This window comes from Benincasa hispida, chromosome 12 (genome assembly GCF_009727055.1).
Source record: "Benincasa hispida cultivar B227 chromosome 12, ASM972705v1, whole genome shotgun sequence".
Lineage (NCBI taxonomy): Eukaryota > Viridiplantae > Streptophyta > Magnoliopsida > Cucurbitales > Cucurbitaceae > Benincasa > Benincasa hispida.
This window is the reverse complement of record NC_052360.1, coordinates 69,905,497-69,931,326: the sequence shown is the minus strand read 5'-3', so window position 1 is coordinate 69,931,326 and position 25,830 is coordinate 69,905,497. Positions and strand designations below refer to the sequence as shown.

Genomic DNA, 25,830 nt, shown 5'->3' with positions numbered 1-25,830 from the left:
TTTCTTGCCATAACAGGGATAATTTGTTGAAGTACGACGTTACGTCCATAGTCCCTTGCTTGCATAAGGTACATAGGCGGGATGCATTCTACTTCTTTGAATACAGCTATTGTACTGCATCCCAAATGTCTTTGGCAGTTGCCATATAAAGCAACGGTCTGCCTATTTGAGGTTCAATGCTACTCACCAGAATTGACCGTAGCAATGAATCTTCTGCTTTCCATATGTTATTGGGGGTTACCAAGCTCAGGATTTGGTATCTCCCCAGTTAAATATCCAAATTTTTGTCTTCCTCCCAGAGCCATTCTGATGGATTGCGACAAGAAGAAATAATTATGGCCATTCAGCTTTTCTCCAATAATAATTCCTGCAAAATGTCTCATTGATCCAGACAATAAATTTGCAGTATGTAAAGAATGGAAAGAGTTTACCCGATTCTCGGAGTACAACTGAAGATTGAACAGCTCTGGTTAAGCACTTTGTGAGTTCGTGCCAAGAACCGTCCCAAGATCCGCGAGTTGTTGCTAAAGAAAAGCAAATATTTTTTTAATCTCACCAGGAAAAACCCCATTCACGGCTGCCGAAGAAGAGACAGGACCCATGCCACTGCAGTCAGATAGGGCTAGCTGATCCACCAGCAGCTGTTGTTCAAAAACAAAGCCACGACTGGTCGACTCGAGGAGATCGTTGCGGCTCCCTGTCTACACCTGAGAGTTCGCCACGAAATGGGTCTGCTGCACAGCTGGCTGGGCTTCGATAAGATCTGGGCGCTGATAGTTGTTTGCACCCGAGAGTTCAACGGATCTGATGCTGCTGAAGTAGGTCTAGGCCCCGCCATCGATAGGGTCCTTTCTGCATGCAACTAGAGCGCCGTCGACAGGTCTGGGCTAGGTGCGATCCTCTGCGACCAAACGCGAACCAATCTGTCAGCGATCCTTCATGGCTAGGCACAACCCAATCTGTCTGTCAACGGATTGGGTTGTCTGTCCGGCGACACTCATTTGTTGAAGAAAACGCGGTAAGGTAGCCTCTAGGTACTGTTGGACAGCTTCCTTAATCGTGGCAGTCATCTCAGAGTTGGTCGTCGAAGGGGACTCATCAATGGCAGCTAGGGTTTCGTCGCCTACTCTGATACCATGATGAAAATAAAAGAGGAAGGAAAAGAGAAACATAAATAGTTTACGTGGAAAACCCTAGACTAGAGAGGAAAAACCACGATAGAGACTTGTTTTTTATTATTAAAGTGATACAGAAATACAGGAAGACTTGCTCAAATAAATAGACAGACAGGAAGCCCTAGGCCCGTAAGAAAATTACAAATAAGTCCATAGGGAAAACCAACCTTTTTCGACATGCTCAATAATTATTCTATTAAACCTCTCAGCTAAACCATTCTACTGTGGAGTGTACGTAACGGTAAAATGCCTCGCAATTCCCTTAGATCTGCAAAACTTATCAAATTTGTGATTCATAAATTCTAAATTGTTATCTGTCATTAGATATTTTACCTTCCTGCCTGTTTGGTTCTCAACCTGCTTTTTCTATTCAAGGAATTTTCCAAATGCCCCATCCTTCTGTTTCAGTGGATACATCTACACCTTTCTTGAAAACTCATCGATAATCGACATGAAATATCTCAAACCTCTCATAGAAGATACCTTTGTAGGATCCCACAAATCTAAATGAACATAATCCAAAATTCCTTTGGTAGAATGTTTTTCTTTCCTAAATTTCACTCTGGTAAATTTTTCCATTATGCAATGTTTACAAAATAGGAGTTCAATGTCTTTAACTCCTCCAAGCAAGTCTTGTTGTGAAAGAGCTTGAAGACCTCTTTCATGCACATGAGCTAGTCTTTTATGCCATAACATAGATATATCTGACTCATTTTCAGATGCAACAGTAGCACTACTTGAAACTGCAGTACCTTCCAACGCATAAAGGCCATCCCTCAAGGTCCCCTTCAGTTTAACTAAAGAACTCTTGATAACCTTAAGAACTCCCTTCTCAGATTTTTAGGAATAATCTGTGCTATCTAATTCACCCAAGGAAATTAGATTTCGTTTGAGTTTTGGAACATAACTTATATTTGTAAGTATTCTGATCATTCCATTATATGTAATTCAAACTGGCCTTATTACTTTTACATCACATGCACCATTGTCACCAAGAAAAATTGATCCCCATCATATTTCTTAAAGTCAATCAAGAAATCTCGATTAGGAGTCATGTGAAAGATGCACCCTGAATTCATGATCCAAGCATCTTAAATATCCCTATTTGACTCCATCAAGATCTCTGGTGAATCATACCCATCAGTAACATTTGTTGCACTAGATTCTCCTTGCTATCTGATGCTTCTTTGCTCTTATTCAAAGGACAATTTTTCTTGAAGTGTCTTTCTTTATGACACAAAAAACACTTTCTGACTTTCCCTTTTGACTTTGACCTGGAACTCATCTCTTTTTCTTTTTTGTTCTTTTTCTCACTTATGCCTTTAGCCATGAGTAACTCCCCATCCTTGCGTTCCTTTTTAATCTCAAGGTTTCTAGTTCCCAAGGCATACAACACTATATCCATGGACAATGAATCTCGTTCATATTTAATAGCAGTCTTAACTTCTAGATATGATTCAGGTAATGAATTCAAAAGAATAACAACTTGATCTTCATCTGACATCTTCTCACCAATGTTATTGAGATCAATTATAATCTTTTGGAATTCATCCAAGTTCTCTTCTCAGCCTTTAGTCCATCTTATATCCAGAAGGAAATTCTTTTAGATATAATTTATTTAGCAAGGACTTAGTCAAATAAAGACATTCTAATTTTTTCCATAACTCCACTATAGTAGTAGCCTCATCTACTAGCCTAAGCACTCCATCTAAAAGATACAAAATTATCGTCGAATCAGTCATCTCATCCATATCCTTTTTCTCAGCTTCTGTAATTGTTGGCGGAAGGTCATTTTCATCTAAGATTTTATCTACCTTTTGTTGTACCAAAAGAGCTCTAATCTTTTTCCTCCATAACCCGAAATCACCCTTCCCATCAAATTTAACAACTTCGAACTGTGTTGATAACGAAGCCATATGTCAAATTAACCCCAACAAAAAATTGTCCTAAACAAAGAATATGTCAGCACACTACCACACACCCTCTTTGGATCCAATGGAGCTTTGATACCACTTGATAAAATTTAAACTGAATTGAATTCAAAATGCTCAAGTAGAACGCACAATCAACAACTAACAGAATAAAACGAAAACGATAAATCAGAACGAACACATAGATATATGTAGTGGTTCGACCAATTTGGTAAACCAATACCCTCCCGCTCGAAGTCATACTCTTTAGTAACATTTGTTGCACTAGATTCCCCCACATGATTGCTCTTGATAAAATTTAAACCAAACCGAATTCAGAATGCCCAAGTAGAATGCACAATCAACAGCTAGCAGAATAAAACGAAAGCGATAAATCAAAACGAACACAGAGATATATATATATAGTAGTTCGAATAATATGGTCTAGATTCACTTTAAGAATCAGCTTGAATCAATTTTAGTAAGAGCAATGAGAAATTATAAATTACAGAATAAACACAAGATCACCAATCTGTAATTTCAGAATAAGAAACATGATTAATCCACCTTTTTACCGAGACTAATCGCCGCGCAAAACACCATCAATCCCAACTATACCACTGGCTAAAAAACACCCACTGATACCGAGAGATCCGTGGACAATAGCGTCTCTGAAACCAAGACCCTCCCGCTGAAAAACAACCCCTGAAACTGGTAAAACCCGCCCGAAATCACCCACATCGGAAACACACTCGCCGGACACTCGCCGGAACCCACACACCTGCACTAAACCGGACCGAACAGCAACTCCACGGCTCCGAACGCTAGCGTCGACGGCTTCAATCTCGAGCGTCAATCTCTCTCTCTCACGCGACTGCAGCAAGCTTTTTTTTTCTCTTTTATTTTTCCTCTCAAATGGTGTTTTGTTTCTTGCGGCTGCCCCAGTTTTTCTCACTTGTATGCCTGACAAAAAAGTGGAGAAGATTCAATTAATTTCAAAAATACCATCAGTCCATATTTACAAATTTGTCATTGAACTTTTAATTCCATCAATTTCCTAATAAAAGTCCACTTAAATATCTTATAATTTTCTACCATAATCCTACGATAATTTGAGCACCAACATCTCAAAATGTTAAATAGAAATATTATGTAATGCAAATGTAGAACCAAAACAAAAGTGAGGCACTTACATCATTGTGTAAGTGCAATTTTATTTTGGTCATATCTTATTTGACATAAGGTTTTAATTAAATGACAACTAATTTTCATACTTTTTTTTATGATCTTTTTTACCATGATTATAATTTGAGTAAAATGTTAAAATATCTTAATTTTTAAAACTCTTGGAAGTCAAATTGATCTAGAATCTAAACTTTGAGATGTCATAACTATGACCCCTTTGGCCAAATTGATTTTTTTTTTTCATTTATGATTTCGTGTAACTTTTTGAGATCTCCATGCAGAAAGGTGACTTATTTAATTATAATAAAAAATAATAATTTTGATTCTGAATTTAAATTACATAATATTTTTCTTCAAATTTTGCTTCGTGTGTGCTCAAGCCATGGTGAGATGAAAAAGGAGAGAAAAAAGGAGTAGGAGAAGACAAAAGTGAGACAGGGAAGAAGAAGAAAAATAGAGGTGAGAAAAAAAATATTGTGGACCCAAATCTAAAAATGTAGAGACCAAAATATCATTATAAATAAACAAAAAATGAATAAATTATTTTTTTTTTCTTTTCAATCCCTTTTAGGCTAAATTATACAAAATACCCTTAAATTTTGTAATTTGTGTCAAAAATATCTTAAACTTTTAAAAGTTTTAAAAATATCCTTAAACTTCCAAAATAAGTTAAAAATATATTTATCGTTAGTTTTAGATGAAATCCATTAGTATTTTGTGTTAAAAATAACTCTAAACTTTCAAAAGTTTTAGAAATACTCTTAAACTTTAAAAAAAGTACCCTTATTGTTATATGAACAAAAATCATTAATATTGTGTTACTTCTCTATTTTTCATCTTTTTTTCATCCATCCAATATTCTCTTACTCCCATTTTTGTTAATAGTTTGACATTTGTTTATCTAAAATAAGTAAATAAATAAAACTGCACGCTTCAATTAAGGTATATGGACTATAATAAGAAGAAAGAAAATAAAAAAAATGATTGACAAGAAAAATAGCAAATTTTAAAGTTTTATTTAGAAAAATAGTAAACAAATTTCAAAATTATAAAAGATAGCAAAACGAATTTATATAATAGAAAATACTAATTAATAAATGACAAAACTATCCTAAAACAAAAAAAAAATTAAGTATAAACAAGAATGCAAAGATACACTACTTCAAAAACAACTCAAATACCACAAATACACTCTACCTAAGTATTCTAGAACCACAAATACACAATATCTAAACATTCCATAAGCAAAAATTAAAAATCACCCAATATGATCCTTAACACTTCCGACTGCCTATAGAACGAGTATATGTGAGAGAGGATGATAACTAGGCGGTGGAAGCCATTAGAAACTTATGGATGTCCACAACGATGGGCTTTCTCTAGGGTGAAAAAAAGCAAAGTTGATTGTAGTTGTTTTTGGCAAGTGAGTTTTTGAAGGAATTGCAACTTCAGGACGATGTGATTATTGGAAATATGATTGCGTTTGGCACCAAACTAATTGTATGGAGTTTCATCATCTTCATTCCATGTGACCATTTTGCTTATAGGATCTTGAAAGTCAACTTTAAACACTACCAATCTTAAAACATTATTGTTGAAAACGATGTTCAAAGTAGAAACAAAAGCAGGAAACATATGTGAGAGCGAAAAAAGTCGACGACCTGGCAAGGGTAGTCATCAAAAGCTAGCCATGACGATGGAATTCAAGAAAGGGTTGTTGAATCAACGATCGCAGACATAAGATTGATAAGGAGAAAAAGAGATTTTAAGGACGACTAAGTAAAGAAGATGAGATTTAGGGTTTTCTGCTATTTTATTTTAATAATGACAATGATGATGTTAATAATAAAACTCTCTCTCTCTCTCTATATATATATATATGTTTCTTTTTAAGTATAACAAGCCATTTTTATGTGTTTCTATATGAAAAATTGAAAACATTGAAAATATGAAAAGAAAAATCAAATTAATTTGGTAACAATATGTATAAAATAATGAAAAAAATATTTAGATACAATGAATTTCGTAAGATTTTGTTGGATTTTATGTTTTAATTTAAAATTTTGGTTGTTGAATAAATTGGTGTAAGTCAATGAAATGAAAAATTAAGAGAAAAATGAAAGTAAGAAAAAAAAAATGAAGATTTCTGTATAATTTATTTCAAGATTTATTCTTTCCAAACATAAGAAAATTTTAAACAAATTGATCATCATAATAACGGTAGGAACATTTTTAAACTTTTATTAATTTTTAAAATTATTTTTGTAACAAGGTATTAACAATTCTTTATTCATATTCTAACCTTGAAGGCATTTTTTTTACTTTTTTTTTTTTTTTTTAAGTTAGGCGTATTTTTTAAACTTTTGAAAGTTTAAGGATAATTTTGAAATAAAACATTAACGGTTTTCATCCAAAACTAACGACAAGAACATTTTTTAACTCTTTGAAAGTTTGAGTGTGTTTTTAAAAACTTTTGATAATTTTAGGGATATTTTAAGTACAGGAACATTTTTTTTATATATAATTTAGTCTTCTTTTAACAAAGAGAAATATTCGAATATATGACCATGCTTTAATCATATGAGATCCCCCTTGGCCTTCTGTCATCTACTTCTCATATATATATATATAATATATATATAATATATATATATATTTGAGGCAATACTTCTCTTAACATATTAAAAATCGATTCATAACTAAATTTGAGAAATATATATATATATATATATATATTTGTTATATATGAGTGTTTATCCAAGCTTATACACATCTCAACTAATCTAAATTTGAAAAATCTAAAAATATAATTTTAAGAAATAGTTATAAATATAACAATCAAACCTAAAGTATTAATAGATATATCAAAATATAAAAAATAATTACAGATATAACATAATTTAGATAGTCTATCAGTGAGAGACCATAACACTAATAAGGGTTTATTAGTGATAGACCATATCGTCGATAGAAGTCTATTAACGATAGACAATATAATTGATAGACTTTGCCATATTTATAATTTTTTTTAAAATATTGTTACAATTAATTATTATCACTAAAAACAATATCTATTGTGATTACCCTAATTATAAAAATCATATGTTCTTCAAATTTGTTTCGAATTGAAAAAAATGTGTAAAGTGCAAAAAGGAAAAAACAAACAAACAACTGAATATTGAAACTGTCATTGAACTTTATTTAAAACTCAAGACATAGAAAAATGTAGTCGAATGACATCTAAACATCACCAAGAAAAAGGGTAAACCTAGTAACTTCTAGAGAGAAAAAAATAAATTTTACTTTAAACAAAGTTGTTATCAAGTTTCCTTCACTTCTACTTTTCTTTCAGTTTTTTTAAACTTGAGAATGTACGAACCAATTTACACGCACCTTGATTAATCTCACAAGACAACCCACCTGATCCTATAATATCTAGGTATTAAGAAAATTCGTAGAAAATTAATTTTTAGATAGTTGATTACAATTGATTAAAACCTTGACCTCTTAGCCATTTATTGAAACGGTCTCCTTTTTTACTACTAAGCCAATCATCTTCCACTTCTCAATATCGATTAATAAGTCTCAAAATCTGGTAATAGCATAAATCTAGAGAGACAAAAATTGAAGGAAACAAATGAAATGGCTTTATACTCCGTGAACAGAAATCCAATTATCAATTTATCAACCCAAAGGTTGATGGTTCTATCCCACCTTAAAACAATCTAACCAATTGAACGAGTTTATAGACCTATTACGGTGAAACAAGTCTTACTCAGACTTCAAAAGGACTGATTAAAGACGAAATATCTTTGAAAATCGTCTTATACACAGGCATAAAACAAGGCAATGTATAATAATTACTGCTAAGAAGCTCGAGTTCCAAAAACATTGTACATGCTTATTTCATGGCAGAAGAAAATGAAAATTGATTTAAGAAAAAAAATAAACCAGTGATACATTAAGAACAATCTTCTTGTGTCATTGATATGGATCATCCTTGTTTCTTTCCAGTCATACTTGCAACCACCTGCAAAGTTGACAATACATAAATTAACAATAAACATTGTAAGAAAAGGAATAATTAATGGCACCAAAAATGAGATGCACTAAATGAAAATGAAATTTCTCCCCTCACAAAAACGAAAAAAGAAATTGTAGCACCAGGTTAGTTTCGCATCATAACTTCATTTTTAAGGTAAGTTTTATTGATTGTTCCCCAAGTAGAAAACGAATGCCATATGTTTTTGGCAAGGCAAGGAGTCTTACTTACCGGAGGTTGAACATTATAATAAGTACGAAAAAATAGAATTATTGTTATTGCAGTGCATTCTACACATACCACAAAAACATAAACATCACATACAGAAACAAGCAAAGAAACGTGTGCATTTAGTCCAAATGATCCAAACAGAACCACACAATCAGAAAAACATGAATTCCAAACACTTGTCAAGATTCCGTACTTACATCACTTAATACAGGCTGCGGAACTTGCTTAGATGCTTCATACGAATCCAGAATTGGCCTTACAAAGGCTGGCAAGAAAAGACCTACAAGGTTTATAACATGTTAGAAACCAAAAAGTAGATATATAGCAATCAATCCGTGTTAAAATTGGACTCAGTCTGGCTTGTCACTTCATCATGACAAATGAAGGTAAGGGGATGCTCCTTCTCATTCTCTCTTCTCGCTTCGCTAAGATGGTGAAAAGGGAGTTTATTAGTTCTAGGGAAGATAATAAGCCACTTTTCTTTTAGTTCAGTTTTTGTTTCTTTCAGAGCGAGCTTGAAATATGAAATGCTAAGAAACCCAAAAATTTCCAATGCAGAACCTTTTTAAGGAGGATGAACAAAGTAAAGAATACCTATTTTGTGGAAGAAAGAAACCTTCAAAACTTTGGGTCAAGAATGCAGAGTTTCATCCAATGATGTCCATGACTATCAATTTGATTAATTGTTTCCAAGCTTGCACAAGTTAGAGAAAACTTATGCAGCTTCATCTTTCCTGTATTAAACTTAAATTCCGAATACAGGAAGTTCTATGGTTCAAGTGGTGATGTCATGCTTAACTTCCAAAAGGTGTAGTTCCTCTTTGTACAAAAATTTGATTATGTTTTACACTCTGGGAATGAAAATGCTAGATGAATCAGCAATGCTTCGAGAATAAATAAAATGGGACCAAGGCAAAAATCAGAAGAGATCTTCCAGTGGAAAAACTGAGAGGGAGATTAAGGTGATGGTGAATTAAACGATATCAACATAACTAGTGAAGTTCCCAGAGACAACTTTAAATGACAGGGATGGTGGTTTTTATTCACATATATTAGAGAACCTGTAGGGAAACAGTAGAATGTTATTACGGATATTAACAGTTAACATGGGCATATTGGTAATTACCAAAGAAGTTGAGGCAGAAGGTAAATTACTAACTATACTAGCAAACCAAGAAAGCACAAACCTTACTAGATAGGGGCATGTCGAAGAAGGGTTTGGGCTCCCAGGAGCTACCAGAGCAATAATAGTGAGAGTTAAGTTTAGCAAAACTTTGTGAATTAGTTATCTCGTGCAAAATAGATAGTCCTCTCAAAAGACTTGTCATTGTTTTCATTGTTGTAAATTTTCTTTGATATTCCTGTTAAAAAAAAAATTCTTTGATATTCGTTCTATTGTAATCTTCTTTTTATCACTGGGGTCCGATAAATTTGTTATTGTATTTCATTTAACAACTTGTGACTAACTTATGCAGGTAGTGGCTCCGAACTCATGATAGGTCGCTAAGTGTTGGGGAGCACAGGGGTTTTATTGGCTGAAGTTGGATCTGGTGGCGAAAATTTGAAAGATGGAGCAAAATATAAGATTGCTGGGTCAAAAGGTAAGAGAAAATCTACGACAGACTTTTCTATATAAGTTCAACTTATAAGTATATTTTATTTCAAGTGAGATGACATCGTAAAAACTGTGAAATAAGTGGTTTCTTCTGATGTAGAGGCTTGTTGTGTTCCATCAGGCATGTTAGAGGATAGTTTGTTTGAGTAGTCTGAAGAAAGCAGAGACAAATTCCTTAACAAATATGGATAAGGGGATATTTAGGGGGTGTTTGGGACAAAGAGTTAGTTATTATAGTGTTAGGTTATTATAGTTGGATTATAATAATTTGTGTTTAGGGTGTAGATTATTTTAGTTTGGGTTATAATAATATTTGTTTGAGGTGTAAACTATTTTAGTTTGATAAGAAAATAGTAAACATTGTAGCAAAGAATAAAAAAACGATGAATATAAAATAATAAAAACTATAGCAAATAGTAAATACTGTAGCAAATAAGGGCTTTAAAATAGTGTTGACTATAACCAATTGGAGAATACAAAATAGTATTTACTATAGTAAGAAGTAGTTATTATAGTCTTAGAATAGTCCTTGCCCCAAACACACCCTTAATTTTTAATACTCATGCAGTTATGGGGTTATGAAAAAGCAATTTATTGAAGTCGAGAGCATAGGAGACGAGGAGTCCATCAGAGATCATGAGGAAAGGAAGCACCAAGATGAAAGGCAAAGTAAATAGTATGTTGAAGATCTTTTTTGTTTAAGTGTAAAACCCTGTGCTATTGTGAAGAAATGAAAGAATACAAGAATTGTACAAAAAGACAACCCTACAAAATGAGCCAAAACAACACAAAAACAGACTCCAATCTAACAAAAATAAGACCTAAAGGAAAATTACAAAAATCCTTAAACACCAAAGCTGAAAGATAGACATGAAACCTCACAAGGGACTAGATCTCCTCCTAAAACTCTCCAACCCTCTAGGAATTTTGTTCTACGTAGATGATCAAATCGTTGGCATTCAACCAAGTCACCCCAACCTGTGGGTATCTTTCTTTTGAACATACTAAGCAGCATCTGTGTTCATGTTTAACATCCCAGTATGTGGAAGGCACTGTCTCATAACATTTCTTGAACGAAAAGCATGTCACATGTGTATTTTGATTCAGGTCCAATTTCTGAATCTACCAATGTTCAAGTTCGATCTGGCATTATTCCCCTAAATATAGAGTCCATTTTTGCTATTTCAATTTAATCAAACAAAAATTCCAACCAGCCATTAGCCAATCTAAGATATCTGCGATGCCTAGTTCTCAGTGATGCCAAATTCTCGGTGGAACTTAAATCCAATTCTGGGAACACATTTCCCAAATCTATCTTGCAAAACATCTCCAATGGCATAGAACATAGTTTATCTGTGAAGGATGAATTTATAAACCCTTCATTTTCAAATTGAAACTGCTAGGAATAATAACATCGCAAACTTTTCACTATAATGTTATTTAACTTAGAGAGCATCTTTTTTCCCCACAATTTTCCAAAATTTGATAAGTCAGAGCAAGAAGCCTCAGAATTATTATGAAGTTGATTCCCAAAATATACAAGCACTTTTAACTGAAGAAAGACCTCAATAGTCTATATTCAATATAAACTTATCCCTTGTATTGCCACCTGTCAATATTAACAATTATATCAGCTTCTTCCTCGCAGATAAGGTTTTTAGTCAAACCGTCAATCCAGTTATCACTATAATTTAACATGCTGGCATGTGGCAACTGTTTTTCCTCTATAACTGGGAGCAGTGTTTTCATTTTTAAAAAGCTCAAAAAAGCCATGTGCTTGCACATTTAATGCTAAAGCTAGGTGAAGCATCTCACGTTGAGTGATGTACAACACTCTTTATAAATTATAGTTAAATTAGGTAGAGAAAGAAGTTTAAGAAAAAGCCTGTAGCTCTCCTTTTTTCATCCATCCCACCCAAACTGTGCCCTCTGCCTTGTCAAAATGTGAGAGATTAAATAAGACTAGTTATGGCAGAAATGGAACTGAGGACAGCTTTCTAGGTTATTTGATATCATTCGATCATTTGAAAAGGTATCTAGGCTTGGCATCAATCACTCAAAGACAGAATTCATTGACATAAATCTTGACAACATCACGGTCTCCTCCTTGGCTGGTTCACCTGGTAGCAAAGTTGGCTCTTGGCCATCCTCATATCTCAGTTTTCCCTTAAATGGAAAACATTTTACTGCTGATTTTTGGGATCCCATCATTGAAAAGATAGAAAGGAGACTTAAAAGTTGGAGCAGTATCAACATATCCAAAGGTGGTCAACTTACCTTGATTCATGCCACCCTTAATAATCTTCCCACATGCTATCTCTCTCTCTTCAAAGTTTCTTCCAGGGCTGCTGGTCACATTGAGAAATTATACAGGAATTTTCTTTGGACTGGAAACAAGGACAAAAGCGGCATCCACTTCATTAGATGGCAAGAAGTTCAGCTCCCCATCATTGAGGGAGGTCTCGGCTTGACTGATATTAAAACCAAGAATCATAGTCTCTTGGCAAAATGGATCTTGAGATATCATTTCGAAAAGGAGGCCCTTTAGAGATGCCTTATTGATGCTAAATATGGCTCCTCTCTTTAGCCTCGACGTAGTTACCTCAAGCATTTTAGGGGCCCATGGAAACACATTGTTAAACAGGTGGAGCTTATTCATAAAAACATTGTCAACATCATTGGCAATGGTGAACTTCTTTTTGAAATGATAGTTGGGTTCGATCATCCCCCCTTAAGGAAGGGTTCCCTAGACTTTAGGCTCTCACTAACAGGAAGTTGGCAACAATTGCTCAATGCTGGAATAGAGAATATGATTCATGGGATCTCAGCATGAGACAAAACCTTTCTGGGTGGGATGGGAGAGAGACGTACTTTTAGGAAGATCTCTAGGTGGGGGAGAGAGCTCTTTCTAGGTTATTCCCTGGTCTGTATCATCTGTCTTCTTTTAAAAATCACTTTGTGGCCGATTTCTTGGTGCGGACAGGGAGCTCTTGTTCGTTTTCTTTCGGGTTCCGCCATGCTCTTTCCGATAGGGAAACGACGGAGGTGGTTGCTCTTCACTCTATTCCTGAGAGTTATTCTTTCCGTCTTGGAAGGAGAAGTGTGAGGGTTTAGAGCCTTAATCCTTTGGACAGGTTCTCGTGCAAGTCTTTTTTCAACTATCTGGTTAACCCTACTTCTTCGGGTGAGTCAGTCTTTGTGTCGATGTGGAGGATTCAGATCCCGAAAAAGGTGAGATTCTTTACCTGGCAGGTTCTTCATGGTTGGATAAGTACGTTGGATAGGTTGGTTAGGAGGTTGTCGTTGATGTTTGGGCCTTTTTGCTGTATTCTATGTCGGAAGGTGGAGGAAGACTTGGATCATGTTTTTTGGCATTGCGAGTATGCGAGTTCTATCTAGGATTATTTTCTCCTCAATCTGCCGTTTCGAGAGAGAGGCCGGTTCCTCTGGCTCGCTAGTATTTGTGCTATTATTTGGGTGTTGTGGGATGAGAAGAATAGACGGGTGTTTTGGGGAATTGAGAGGGATACTAAGGATGTTGGGTCTCTTATCCGTTTCCATGTTTCTCATTGGACTTTAATTTCGAAGGCTTTTTGTAATTATTCTATTGATATGATTTTATATAGCTAGAGTCCCTTCCTGTAGCGAGATTCCCCCCTTTTGTGGGTTGAGTTTTTTTTTGTTCACCCGTGTATTCTTTCATTTTTTTCACAATAAAAGTTGTTCTTATTATCAAAAAAAAAAAAAAAAAAAAAAAAAAAAAAAAAAAAAAAAGAGCATGAGACGAAACCTTAATGAAACTGAATTATTGAATGGTCTATCTTATCTACCTTTTTGCAGCCCCCTTCCATACCCACGATTGAAGACGTGGAAATGGAATCTTGACAAATCTGGTCAGTATACTACTAAAACTTTATCCCAATATCTTGCCTCAAATGAAAACATCCATCCTGCTGCTCTCTACAAGAATATCTAGAGGGGTCCTATACCAAAAAAGGTATATTTTTTTATATGGGGAGTCAGGCATGGCAGCATTAATACAGCCGACACTCTCATCAAAATTGCTCCGTGGATTGTATCTTGCCCGAGTTGGTATGTCCTCTGACATAGAAACTACAAATCCCTTATGCACATCCTGATTTTTTGTGAATATGCAGACTTTCTCGAACCAGATATTGAACGCTTTCCATTATCATGTGATTTTTCCAAATGATCCCTTTATCCTTCTAAATATGCTTCTTATCAGTCATCCTTTTAAGGACAAAGAGATCTTATGGACTTTCATCATCAAAGGTTTTCTCTGGTTCATATGGAATGAGAGGAATCATCGCAACTTTGAGGATAAGGAATCGGACTTCACTTCATTTTTTTATCACCTTTTGCATACATCTCTTTCTTGGTGTAAATTCACTTCTTTTTTTTTTTTTATTACAACCTCACATCTCTTATATTGTCATGGACTAGTATGATGTAATCCCTCTCGGCACTTGTTGCCCTTTTGTAATTTCATTATCAATGAAATCCTCGTTGAACGTTTCTCATAATTTAAAAAATAAAAAATAAAGAAAAAAGAAAGAAAAAAAAACCTATTTAGTGAATATATGTCTCTCCTAAGGGTATCCGTAATGTAACTTTGGATTTTATTTGTAAAATTTTGTAGACTCTTTGTAGATGAACAGTCGTTCATCTCTAATAGTTAATTCATATTTTTCTCTATCTCATACTTACGGGAACTTTTACATATATTGTACATTTTACTTTTACATTGCTGAAGCTCTCACCTTTTTTTGTGGCTGTGACTTGAACCCTAAAGAATTATTGCACTTCATGCTTTCCGAAACATTAGCTAGGAGGTCCAAAGGAAATCATTGATTTCGTAGCCAATGGTCAGGAGTCAATGTCAACTAGCATTCCGTTCCCATTTCAATCTAATTCCCCTCAAGGGTTACCTTACTATGACCTTCACTCAAGGTAAAATTTTCCATTCTTACAGTACGTCCTTAGAATTAGGAATGTCGATCAACTTCCAACCTTGCTTAGTTAGCATGCTTGGTTGAAATAGAGAAGCCACGAAAACAAAGACCCCCATTAGAATCCCACCAGGTAACACTGGAACAGATTACATTAGGTTCACTGCCACAGCTTGATTTTAAATTTTCCATTCTTACAATACTTCCCTCTTAGAGTTTTGCTTAAAGTTCCAAAACTCCTATCTCGAACCATAATAAGTATTTAAACCAATAAATCCCAACATCTTAACAAAATTATGGTCACTAGAAACACCGAAACAAAATATTTACTGGCAAGCTGAATCCACCGAAAAATATTCAAATACGAAAATCTATTTAGTCAAATACGGAGTTTCAATCGTCATTGTTTCTTTGCATCCTAAATTATATAGAATACCCAGAAAACAAAATATTTTAATATGCTCTCCCAAATTGATAGATCTGAGCGACGAATGAAACAAAGTCTATGATTTCATGTCATCGATCAAAAGAACTGAAAAATTGAACAATAATTAGGGCTTCTAAACAGGAAAGAGAAACTACCAATTCCTCCGATTAAACAAGATGCAGCCACCACGGGCTCTTGAACTACGAACATCTTCAGCTTCTCCATGACCGGCATTTTCTCGAAAGTTTCGTCTGATTCGCTTCCTGAGCTGAACGTTCGTGGCTTGATTCTTCAAAGTCCAAAGTTAAATGAGTGAAAAGATTTGCAATTCTTCAACGAACCGGACCAGAAAATTAGTGCAAGGTTTTATGGACATAAAAATAACCCGGACCGACCCGATTTGGATGCCCATCGCTCTCACGGATAAGGGTAGAATAGGAAAAAAAAACATGAGATATTTGCAAATCTAGCCACGACTTAAAAAAAAATTTAATTTCCATTTTTTAGGGTTGTTTTTAAATATAGAAAAATGAATTAAAATATTTACAAAACATAGGAAAATTTTAGGACTATCAATAATAGACGCTGATAGACTATCAATGTCTATCAGTGACATTGTTAGACACTGATAGAAGTCTATCCGCGTCTATCATTCATAGTTCTGAAATTTTGTTATATTTTATAAATATTTTCAGCAGTTTTACCATTTAAAATAATTTCTCTTTTTTTTATCATTTTAATTTAATAATAACGTTGGTGTATTAATATACTAGTATTATATTAGTAATTGTTCATAATTTTTTAGGTTGGTAGTACAAACTTTATGCTAATTGAATTATGCTTATGTTGATAATATTCATTCAAAATTCATTTCAAATACAACGGTTTGATGTATCAATAATATGTCATTACTTATTAAAAATGCACCTCAAATATATTTCATTATTGTACAGTGATATATCAATGGTCATTCAAAATTTCATTTCGAACTTGGTATATCAATAATGTTAGGTTTTATGCCCTAAAACTTGTTCATAGTGAATGTAATTAAATGACCGTCATTAAGAAATAGTTATTAATGTTTTTATCAATAAGTGTTATTGATGTCTTATTAATCCTAAAATACAATAAACTAACATCCTAGGTTGTCTTATGTGTTTTGAACTCTATGTAGAGACATATAGGGATCAATGTTCAAGATACAACCTAAAGGGTCTATTGTATAGGGATAAGGTTGGGTACCTTATCTTGGTAACATTATGAATACGACCCACTTTATATTTGATGCAAACACAATGATCCAATGTTTTCATGTAGGAGACAAGCAAGTGGGGGTATCCCATGCAATGAGTTTACATAAGTCCAGACCACAAAATAGTAATCACTAGATGTAACTCCGTTGACTAGTTAGGTTACTATTTCAATAGGATGACCTAAGCAATTTAGTCTTGCTCTTGAGTATATTATGAACTCCTATTCATGAGGGATTGTCCTTTGATTTGTATGGGTGAGAATGTCCAGTTTCGCCGACTCAATATGCCTACTATTTTGGGGATAAGATCAAGTGGATAACTAGGAACATTATCATACAAGATGGATTTCACTCCTTCCCGACTTTAGGGTAAGTAGATAAGTGTTCCCTTAAGTGGTGTCTTCGGGACTTGAACAAAGGACCCTACCCTCTCACTGGCCCGAGAGGGGTTTTTGTTTAATGGTTGGACCATAAACAGGTTGTTCATTAGAGGAGCACTGATATTTAAGGATGTAGAGGTAACCTAGGGGTAAAATAGTAATTTGACCCAACTGATGTTACGAACACTCGTGAAGGACTAACTTACTATTATTGGTCTATATTCGTGGACACAAAAACATATTTGTAGTAAGAAGAGTGCAACTGTGGGTCTTTAGTTAAGTGTACCCACAATTAACGAATATTTATTAATTTGGTTAATGAGTTTGGCCAATTAATTTTATATCGTTGGAGCTTTTGATCTGCAGGTTCATTAGGTCCCCTTTCTAGCTTATAAAGGGTATTGAGGTAATTTGTCATTAAATTGAATTTGAATTGTTCAAATTCAGAATTGGGAATTTTTTAATGTATGTTTATATTTTTTAATATAAAGTTTAACTTTAGACTTTATTATTAATTTTGGATCTAATTCAAAATTAATAAAGGAGAGAACGAAATGTTTGAAAGGAGTTTAGATATTAATTTAATATGAATAAGATTCACAATGAAAACTATAGGTTAAAAATAATGTGCATTGGATGCGCATTAAGACTATAGGTTAAATGAGAGAAATGTTTTTTTTAATATGATTCAAATGGAAAATTAAATTAAATATGCAATATTTAATTGGATGATTAATTAACTGAAGAATTAATTAATTATTTAATTTAATTTAGTTTTGAATTTAATTAAATTGATTAAATCAAAACTATAGGTTAAATTTAATATACATTAGATGCACATTAAAACTATAGGTTATGTGAGAGGAAATCATTTAAATATGATTTAAATAATCATTTAATTAAATATGATTTAACTAATACACTTAATTTAATTTAAACAAATTAACTCCCCATTTTAGGAAGTTATGAGAAAAAATGGGATCAATCCCACATTTTTCTCTCTCTCACCATCCCTCTCTCTAACAAAAGGGTTTTGTTTTGCAGAGGGAGGAGAATATTCTAAAGCTCTCTGTGTATTTTCTTCTTCTTGAGAAAAGAAAGAAAAATGGTTCTATGATATTCCCAAATCCCAAAAGAGAGAATCCCACATTCAACAGAGAAATTCTACAGAATCGTCAAAAGGTTTGTAAGGTAGGGTTTCTTCCCCTATATAATTAGTCTTTTTGGGAATTGCATACTTAATCGATATTACTTTTTACTCCAATGCAAAATTGTTTTGTTTTTAAATGTCAATTTGGAAAAACAAAATGGTTATGTGTTCTGGCTTCCGCTGTGCTTTAGGGTTTTCATCCCTTTAAATAATTCATCAAAACTCATTCAAAATTCATTTGAAGTATATAATACTATTAGTGTTTAAATAGTATATATCAATACTCATTTGAATTACATTTAAAGTATATATTCTCAACATTGTACCTCGATTGAAGAAATCTTTTTTTATATGAAAGTTTGTGTTTGGGTTGATGTCCTAAATCTCGTGGGTTTCATAGTTTGTAAATTTTATATACAAATTATTTATTTAATAAAATAAGATGTTATTTTATTCATCAGTTTACATTAACCCAATCTAATAAACTAAGATCTAAAGTTATTTTATGTAACTTAACATGTATGTGGTTGACATACAAGTGGATCAGTAATAACCTAAATGGTCTATAGTCTATGAATTGTTAGGAATGTCCTAAAACTCGTAGCTTGTAAACATTAAACATAATCTATTCTCAATAAAGTTATTATTGAAATTTTCTATAAATAAAGGTGTTATTGAATTGCATTCTTTTATAATTCCAATAAATTATTCCATGACTATAATATGAATACTTAAACTTTATGTAGAGACATAAAAAATGATCAAGTTTTAGTATATTGCCTAAAAGGTCTAGAAATATATGGATATAGTTGGGTACCTTATCCTAGGAACACTATGGATGCGGCTCTCTTTGTATATTGATACAAATGATGTGATTACAAAATCGTTCATATGAGTAGGGGCATTCTATGCAAAAGACATTTGCATAAGACCGAACCACGAAATAGTCATTTTTCTTTATAACAACCGTCTACGATTAAAATTAACTATTTCAATTCAATGACCTAAGGTAACTCGATCTTAGTTCTAAGCTAACTATGAACTCCTATTTATTTGGAATTACCCTTTAATTTGCATAGGTGAGAGTGGTTCAACATCACTGCTCAACAAACCTCACATTTTAGGGGTAAGACCAGATAGATAGCTGAGGACATAGTCTTGCAAGACAGAATTCACTCCTACTCGTCTTAGGATTAGGAGATAGATTTTTCCTTAAGTGTTGACTTCTGGTCTTAAACAAAGGGGCCCCACCCTCTTATGGAAGAGAGTGATTCGATTTATTGGTTGGACCATAAACATATTTTTCAAATAGAGGTTTAGTGGAGACTTAAGAAGCAAGATGTATTATAGGGGTAAAGCAGTAATTTTGACCTAGATGAAAATAACGAATGACTTGTGAATGATCGACTTATTGATTATGGTTAAATCAAGTGGACAAAAATATGTTTACAGTGAGGAGAGTGCAACTATTGAGCTATAGTGGTATGTCTCAGTAGTTAACGAATCGTAATTAATCCGGTTTAAAGAGTTTAACCAATTAATCTCAAATCGTCGGAGCTCATGATCAGTAGGTCGATGAGATCCCTTTACTAGCTCATAAAAGGATTAAACCTTAGAATAGTTCTTTTGAGAGAATTTGAAATATTCAAACTCGATTTAGGGTATGGAAAAATTATATTTGATATGATTGATATTTAATTATCGAATTAAACGTTGTGGTTTTAGAGAATGACAATATTTAAATATGTTTTAAATATTTGATGAGGTGTTATGTTAATTTAATATTTGATATTAAATTAATTTAATTGGTTTAATTAAATTATCCAAATCAATTACATTTTGAATTTATGAAATTCAAAATTATGAAATTGATTTTATGAATTTTGAATTTATGAAATTCAAATAATTAAATTTTTTAAATTAAATTTTGAAATTAATTTCACAAATTAAAACAAATTTTAATTTCAAATTGAGTTTAATGTGAAGAAAATCAAGCATGAAGATTTCCATGAGTAGCGGAAGGATCGTTCCAAATTCCATTCGAATTGAACATAAACAATTCCAGTACAAGAAAGAAAACTAATAGGTCATGCACAACATGAAATTACAACATGCTTTAAGATGATATCAGGGTTAAAGGATGCATACCTTTGAAGAACCATTATTCACGAATCCCTCGATCAATCTCCAATGCGTCCATAGCAATACGATCGCAACGAACAGACTGTTACCAACAGCACGAACAACGAACACAACCTCCACGAACCCAATCGAGTCTTACTCAATTCACAAATTGAGTGAAGACACCACCACAATGGTTACCTTGGTATTTTCGGTGTGAGAATTTAGAAGTTGTGGGCTCTGTATGATCTTGGCTTGATGAAGAGACTGGAAGACTATAATCGAGTAGACGATCGAGCAAGTGGGAGATAAGTAACTTGTCTATCGTATAAACAATGTGCTCGATCGTGTAGTAAACGATAGCCTATCGTATAGACTTAGCCACTCGATCGTTTAGCTACGATCAGCTGAATGACTATCGTATAGATAAAGCTTCACAATCGTTTAGTCTTTGTACAGCTATCGCTTAGTGAAATTCTTTCACTTGATAGCTTATCACCGTGTGTTCTTTATGAATGAAGTAACTCCTAAATTTAGGAAACTAATTTTCCTTTTATCTCACGGTTACCATAAAACCACCAATAACCTCCCACTCAATCGGTTATTAGTGAAGAAGTTAATTATCATATAATTAATATATTATAAATAAATTTGATAACTAACTTACCATATTATATTTATAACCTATAATTTTAATATTTCATCTCATGAAACATACAAACCATAGTTCTTTTTCTATTTTATAGTACTTACTGTAAATCATATTTACATTAATTCCTCCACTTGATGTATCTCATACATCACACCAATTATATCATATATAATTGAATTTCCTCTTGTTAATTTGAACACTTCAAACTAACCCCAAGAATTGATTCTCACCTTAGAACCTGTAGCTTGAACTCCAACGATACGTGAATAACTGACTAAACTCTTTAGTCACGGGATCCATTATCCGTTAACTGCCAGGAACTCTACTAAAGACCAACAGTTGCACTCTTCTCACTACAGATATATTTTTGTGTCCATCTCAACCAATCAACAGTGTGATAACCCTTCACAGATCGCTCGTAAGTACAGCTCGGCCAATTTACCATTTTGCCCCTATAGTTACATCTAACTTCTTAAGTACCACTGATTCTTCTAATGAACAATAAGTCATAGTCCTACTATTACTGGGTTCTCTCTTCCAAAAAGAGGATGTGACCGCTATCAAGTCCCAGAATAAGCCCTTAAAGGAGCAATCTATCTACTTACCCCTGTTTCAGGGAAGGAGTGAATTCCATCTTGTGTAACTGAGTTTCCAGCTCCCTAATCAAACAAATCCCCAAAAAGGTAGGCTTGTTGAGTTGGCAATTTGACCACTCTTACCCATACTAATCAAAAGATCGCCATCATAGGCAGAAGTTCCCAAAACACTCAGAATTAAGCTCATGTCATCTATGGTCATTTTAGGTGAGATGTAAGTCTCAATTATCAACGACGTTATATAAAGAGACGAATCATCTCGTGCTCCAGTCTTATACAAACTCTATGTACAGGACACCCCCGCTCGCATGTCTCCACATGAATAGTCAAGATCAGACCATCTGTAGTAGTTCACAACACTTGTAAACCTCTACAAAGCGGATCGTATCCATAGTGTAACAAGGATAAGGTATCCCTTCTTTATCCTTATACTACAGATCTTTTAGGTTATTACTTAAGGCATGATTCACTTGTATATCTCATATACATGCTTAAGTTTACATACAATAACCACAAATCTTTATTTATTGGATATGAGTAAATGCAAATAAAATAACTCTTATTTTATTAATAAAAATGTATACAATGTTTACAAACTACGAGACTTCGGGAGAATTAGGACACCAATCCCAACAAATGGAATTGAGAAAATCTCATCTTCTTCCACCAACAAATCCACCTTATGCTACTCAATTTTTAATGGAAAATTTAGTGGCTTCATCTCCGTGAAGCTAATTTGCATGATTATGAGTTATAAATATGGAGATTTTGGCTTCAGGTTGGAGATTGATGAAAAACTGAAAAGCTGGAAAAAGAAAAAAAGAAAAACTGTTTTTCTTACTTTAACTCTAAAAACTCACACACAATTACTCTCAATTTGAGTCCCACCACTCAATTTAAGGCCTGAGGATAGTAGGAAAAAATTTGGTGGTGGTCTACTGCTGAGATTGAAGAAGAAATAGGAGAGGAATCAAGGAATTTGGTGGATTGTACAAAGGTTGTATTCCATAAACCCTTTTTTTTATTATTATTTTTTATTGAACATGCATGCTTTTCCTTCTAAATTGATGTAGTTAGAGTACTTAGATCCTTAATAGCTTCGTATGTTGATTGTCAACTCCATCAATTGTTATCAGAGCATGTTTTAAGCACTCAATTTACGTTAATTTTATCATGGTGGGTATTTTTCTTGAGTTGCATGAAATGATTGCTGAAATGGATTTTTATGGTTTTTGGCATCTAAATTTCTGTTCAATTTGCAAGTAATTGTTGTAATTGCCTCCTTGTTTATGGGTCTTAATGTGTGATTAAGAGTCTTTAAATTTATAAAGTAATTAGACTCGCAATTAGGTTGTAGTTGAAGGATATCCGAAGCAAGCTCAGTAGAAAAATTCAAAATTGAAGCTTCTATGAGCCAGCGTTGCAACATTATTCTTCAGCCAACCCAAAAATGAAGAACGAAACTTGTAGCATTGCAACGCTGGGATGGAGCGTTGCAACGCTATTCATTCTAGCGTAGTTCGCGCGTGCGCCAAACGATCAACGATTTAATGGAACCAATTTGACTGGTTCAGGCCTTAGTGGTCTGGTTCAGCTTGATTTTGATCGGTTCAGCCCTTTTTGAAGCCATGGAGATCCATTTCAAGTAGTTCGGGTCTGGTTTGGTTTGGCTCGAGTGGTCTAGAGGCTTAATTATTAATGTAATAATTAGTTTGTTTGCTTGTTTAGGATGCCAAAACCAGTCCATTTCAGTTTATGTTTCATTATTTATGTATTATGAATGTATGTTTAATTAAATTAAATATTGTATGTGCATATAGTATATCATGTAGATTTAAAATCCCACCATAGGAAGCATGAATCATGCATTGAAAATATGTTATAAAATGTTATAATATATAGTATGCATGATTAGAGTTTCCTGTGTTTAATATAATTGTTATATTAAAATGCAAAAGCTTGATGTATGTTATAGCATGCCTATAGTTTTATAAAGTGTTATAAAATAAGTTAGACATTTAAAATCTATAACAAAGATAAGCAACATGCTCATTTAGGGGTTGTTTGGAGCGTTGAGTTGAGATAGGAGTTCATATGTTTATGAAGTTCATATGTTTGTGTTTGGGGTGTAGAGTTGAGTTTATATGTCTGGGATATCTAGTGCAGTTTTTTGAACTCTAAATAATATGCTTTTACTATTTTTGTTTTGCAACTTTTTTATTCAGTAATTTTACTCATCTTTGTTTGAATAAAATACATATTGTAATTTTTTTTCTTTTAATTATTAAAACTTTTGTTTTTTTCTTTCATTCTTTTTAGGACAATGAACAATAATTACCATTACATTTATGGTAGAAATATGGTTAAATAAAATGAGAAACCAAAGAGAAATAAGAACTTCTGATTCCTAATTTTTCTCCATGAATTTCATTATCATCTTCTTTTTTTTTCTTCTTCTTCTTCTTGTTGCTCTATACTTTTACTATGTAATGACTTTTTTTAATTAAATCTCTCTCATCATCTTAGTAGCCAATGGAATGTCACCACATTTCTTCAACAATTTAATTTTTAATTCCTCTAAATTTGGAGGATCATCATAGAACAAATCTCTATTTTTCACTAAATCTTGCAAGAAAATATTCCAGGAATTTTTTCTTTTTCATTTTATGTTTTTTTATATGTTACATACTTTTCAACTACATATTTACTTTTTGTCTAAATATTCTCAACACTCATTTGATATGTGAATTCAATTAAATAAGAATATTTTTTTACAATTTTTTAAGTATAAATATTGCACTTATTGTAGACAAAATAATTTTTTTTTTATATAATCAACAACCCTACAACATACTTTAACAGTCATCAGTGTTATAATAGTCGGTGGTGGTTGTCAAAGTTGATTATTGAAAATGTATTCACTGGAGTTTGTAATCGGAGGTGGTTGTCGAAGCTTGAAGTTGGTCGCATGAAGATGTATTGGAGTTAGTTGTTGAAGTTTGTCATCATAGGTGGTTGTCGAAGCACCGAGTGGGTCGTTGAAGTTGCTCATTCAAAGGTGGTCATTAAAGGTGTTTTTCATCGAAGTTTGTAGTCAGAGGTGGTTGTCAGAGCCTACGAAGGTGGTTGTCAGAGTTGGTCATTGGAGTTTGTTGTCGAAGCCTGAAATTGGTTATCGAAGTTAGTAGCACGAAGGTGGCCGTCGGAGTTGAGTTAATGAAGGTAGTTACCAGAGCTTAGAATTGGTTGTCGGAGTTGGTCGCACAAAGGTTGTCAAAGCCCAGAGTTGGTCGTTGGAACTGTCATCAGAGGTGGTTGTCGGAGCCCGAATTTCATTGTCGGAGTTGTCATTGGAGGTGATTGTCGGAGCCTGGAGTTAACTTCCAGAATGTGACAGTAGCCGATGGGTGAAGCCATTGAAAACATTGGAAGGAGGGAGAGTTGGGGGTGAGTTGGTAAAATATAACAAATCAACTATACCAACATTTAAAGTTGGCAGGCCAAACAATGAATTGATATATTATACCAACTCAACTCAACTCATGTTGGTGAGCTAATCGCCTCCTTAGGGTTAACAAATAACAACTTGTTTTAATAGTTAAAATAGGTCGTTATCTTGTAAAACTTTGGTTACAAACTCAATCGGTCTATAATCCTGTCTAATGCTGGAGGTACTTAAGTTGACGGTTTACGGAACACTTGCTACCTGGGGATTATAGCTGAATTATTGAGTGTTGATAACCCGGTTTTATGAGCATGCGTGAGCGGTGTGAGTTAATAAAATGGTTTTATCACTTAGATATTGTAGGTTAAAATTCAAATATAAATGTTATACTTGGATAAACTACATAAACTTAGGATGTTTTTTAACCAAAATATACCTAAGTAAAAGTATATACTTAAACATCATAACACTTTAGTGGGAGATTAATAATATATATGATATATTATTTTTTAGCTCTTACGTCCTTAAGATCACCATGAAATCCATGCTCGGCTTTGTGTCATTTTTACTGCGACTACTCCATTTAGAAAGTGTTTTCACGGTTAAAAAACAAGGTGAATAGGGAAAGTCATTCATAGTAAGTGGGTGCAGGAAATGTGTCAGCATATCCTATGATCTC

General features: G+C 33.5%; 1 protein-coding gene across 1 annotated transcript; it reads right to left on the bottom strand.

Annotated features, from left to right (window-relative positions):
• Positions 1–8,022: 8,022 nt before the first annotated feature.
• On the bottom strand, positions 8,023–15,894 carry LOC120068338. Its single transcript, XM_039020070.1, has 3 exons — positions 15,711–15,894; positions 8,741–8,823; positions 8,023–8,300 (listed from the first exon to the last, which is right to left on the bottom strand). Exons 1-3 carry the CDS (start codon positions 15,787–15,789, stop codon positions 8,265–8,267), a joined length of 198 nt encoding a protein of 65 aa, XP_038875998.1. The 5' UTR covers positions 15,790–15,894; the 3' UTR covers positions 8,023–8,264.
• Between the last annotated feature and the right edge of the window lie 9,936 nt (positions 15,895–25,830).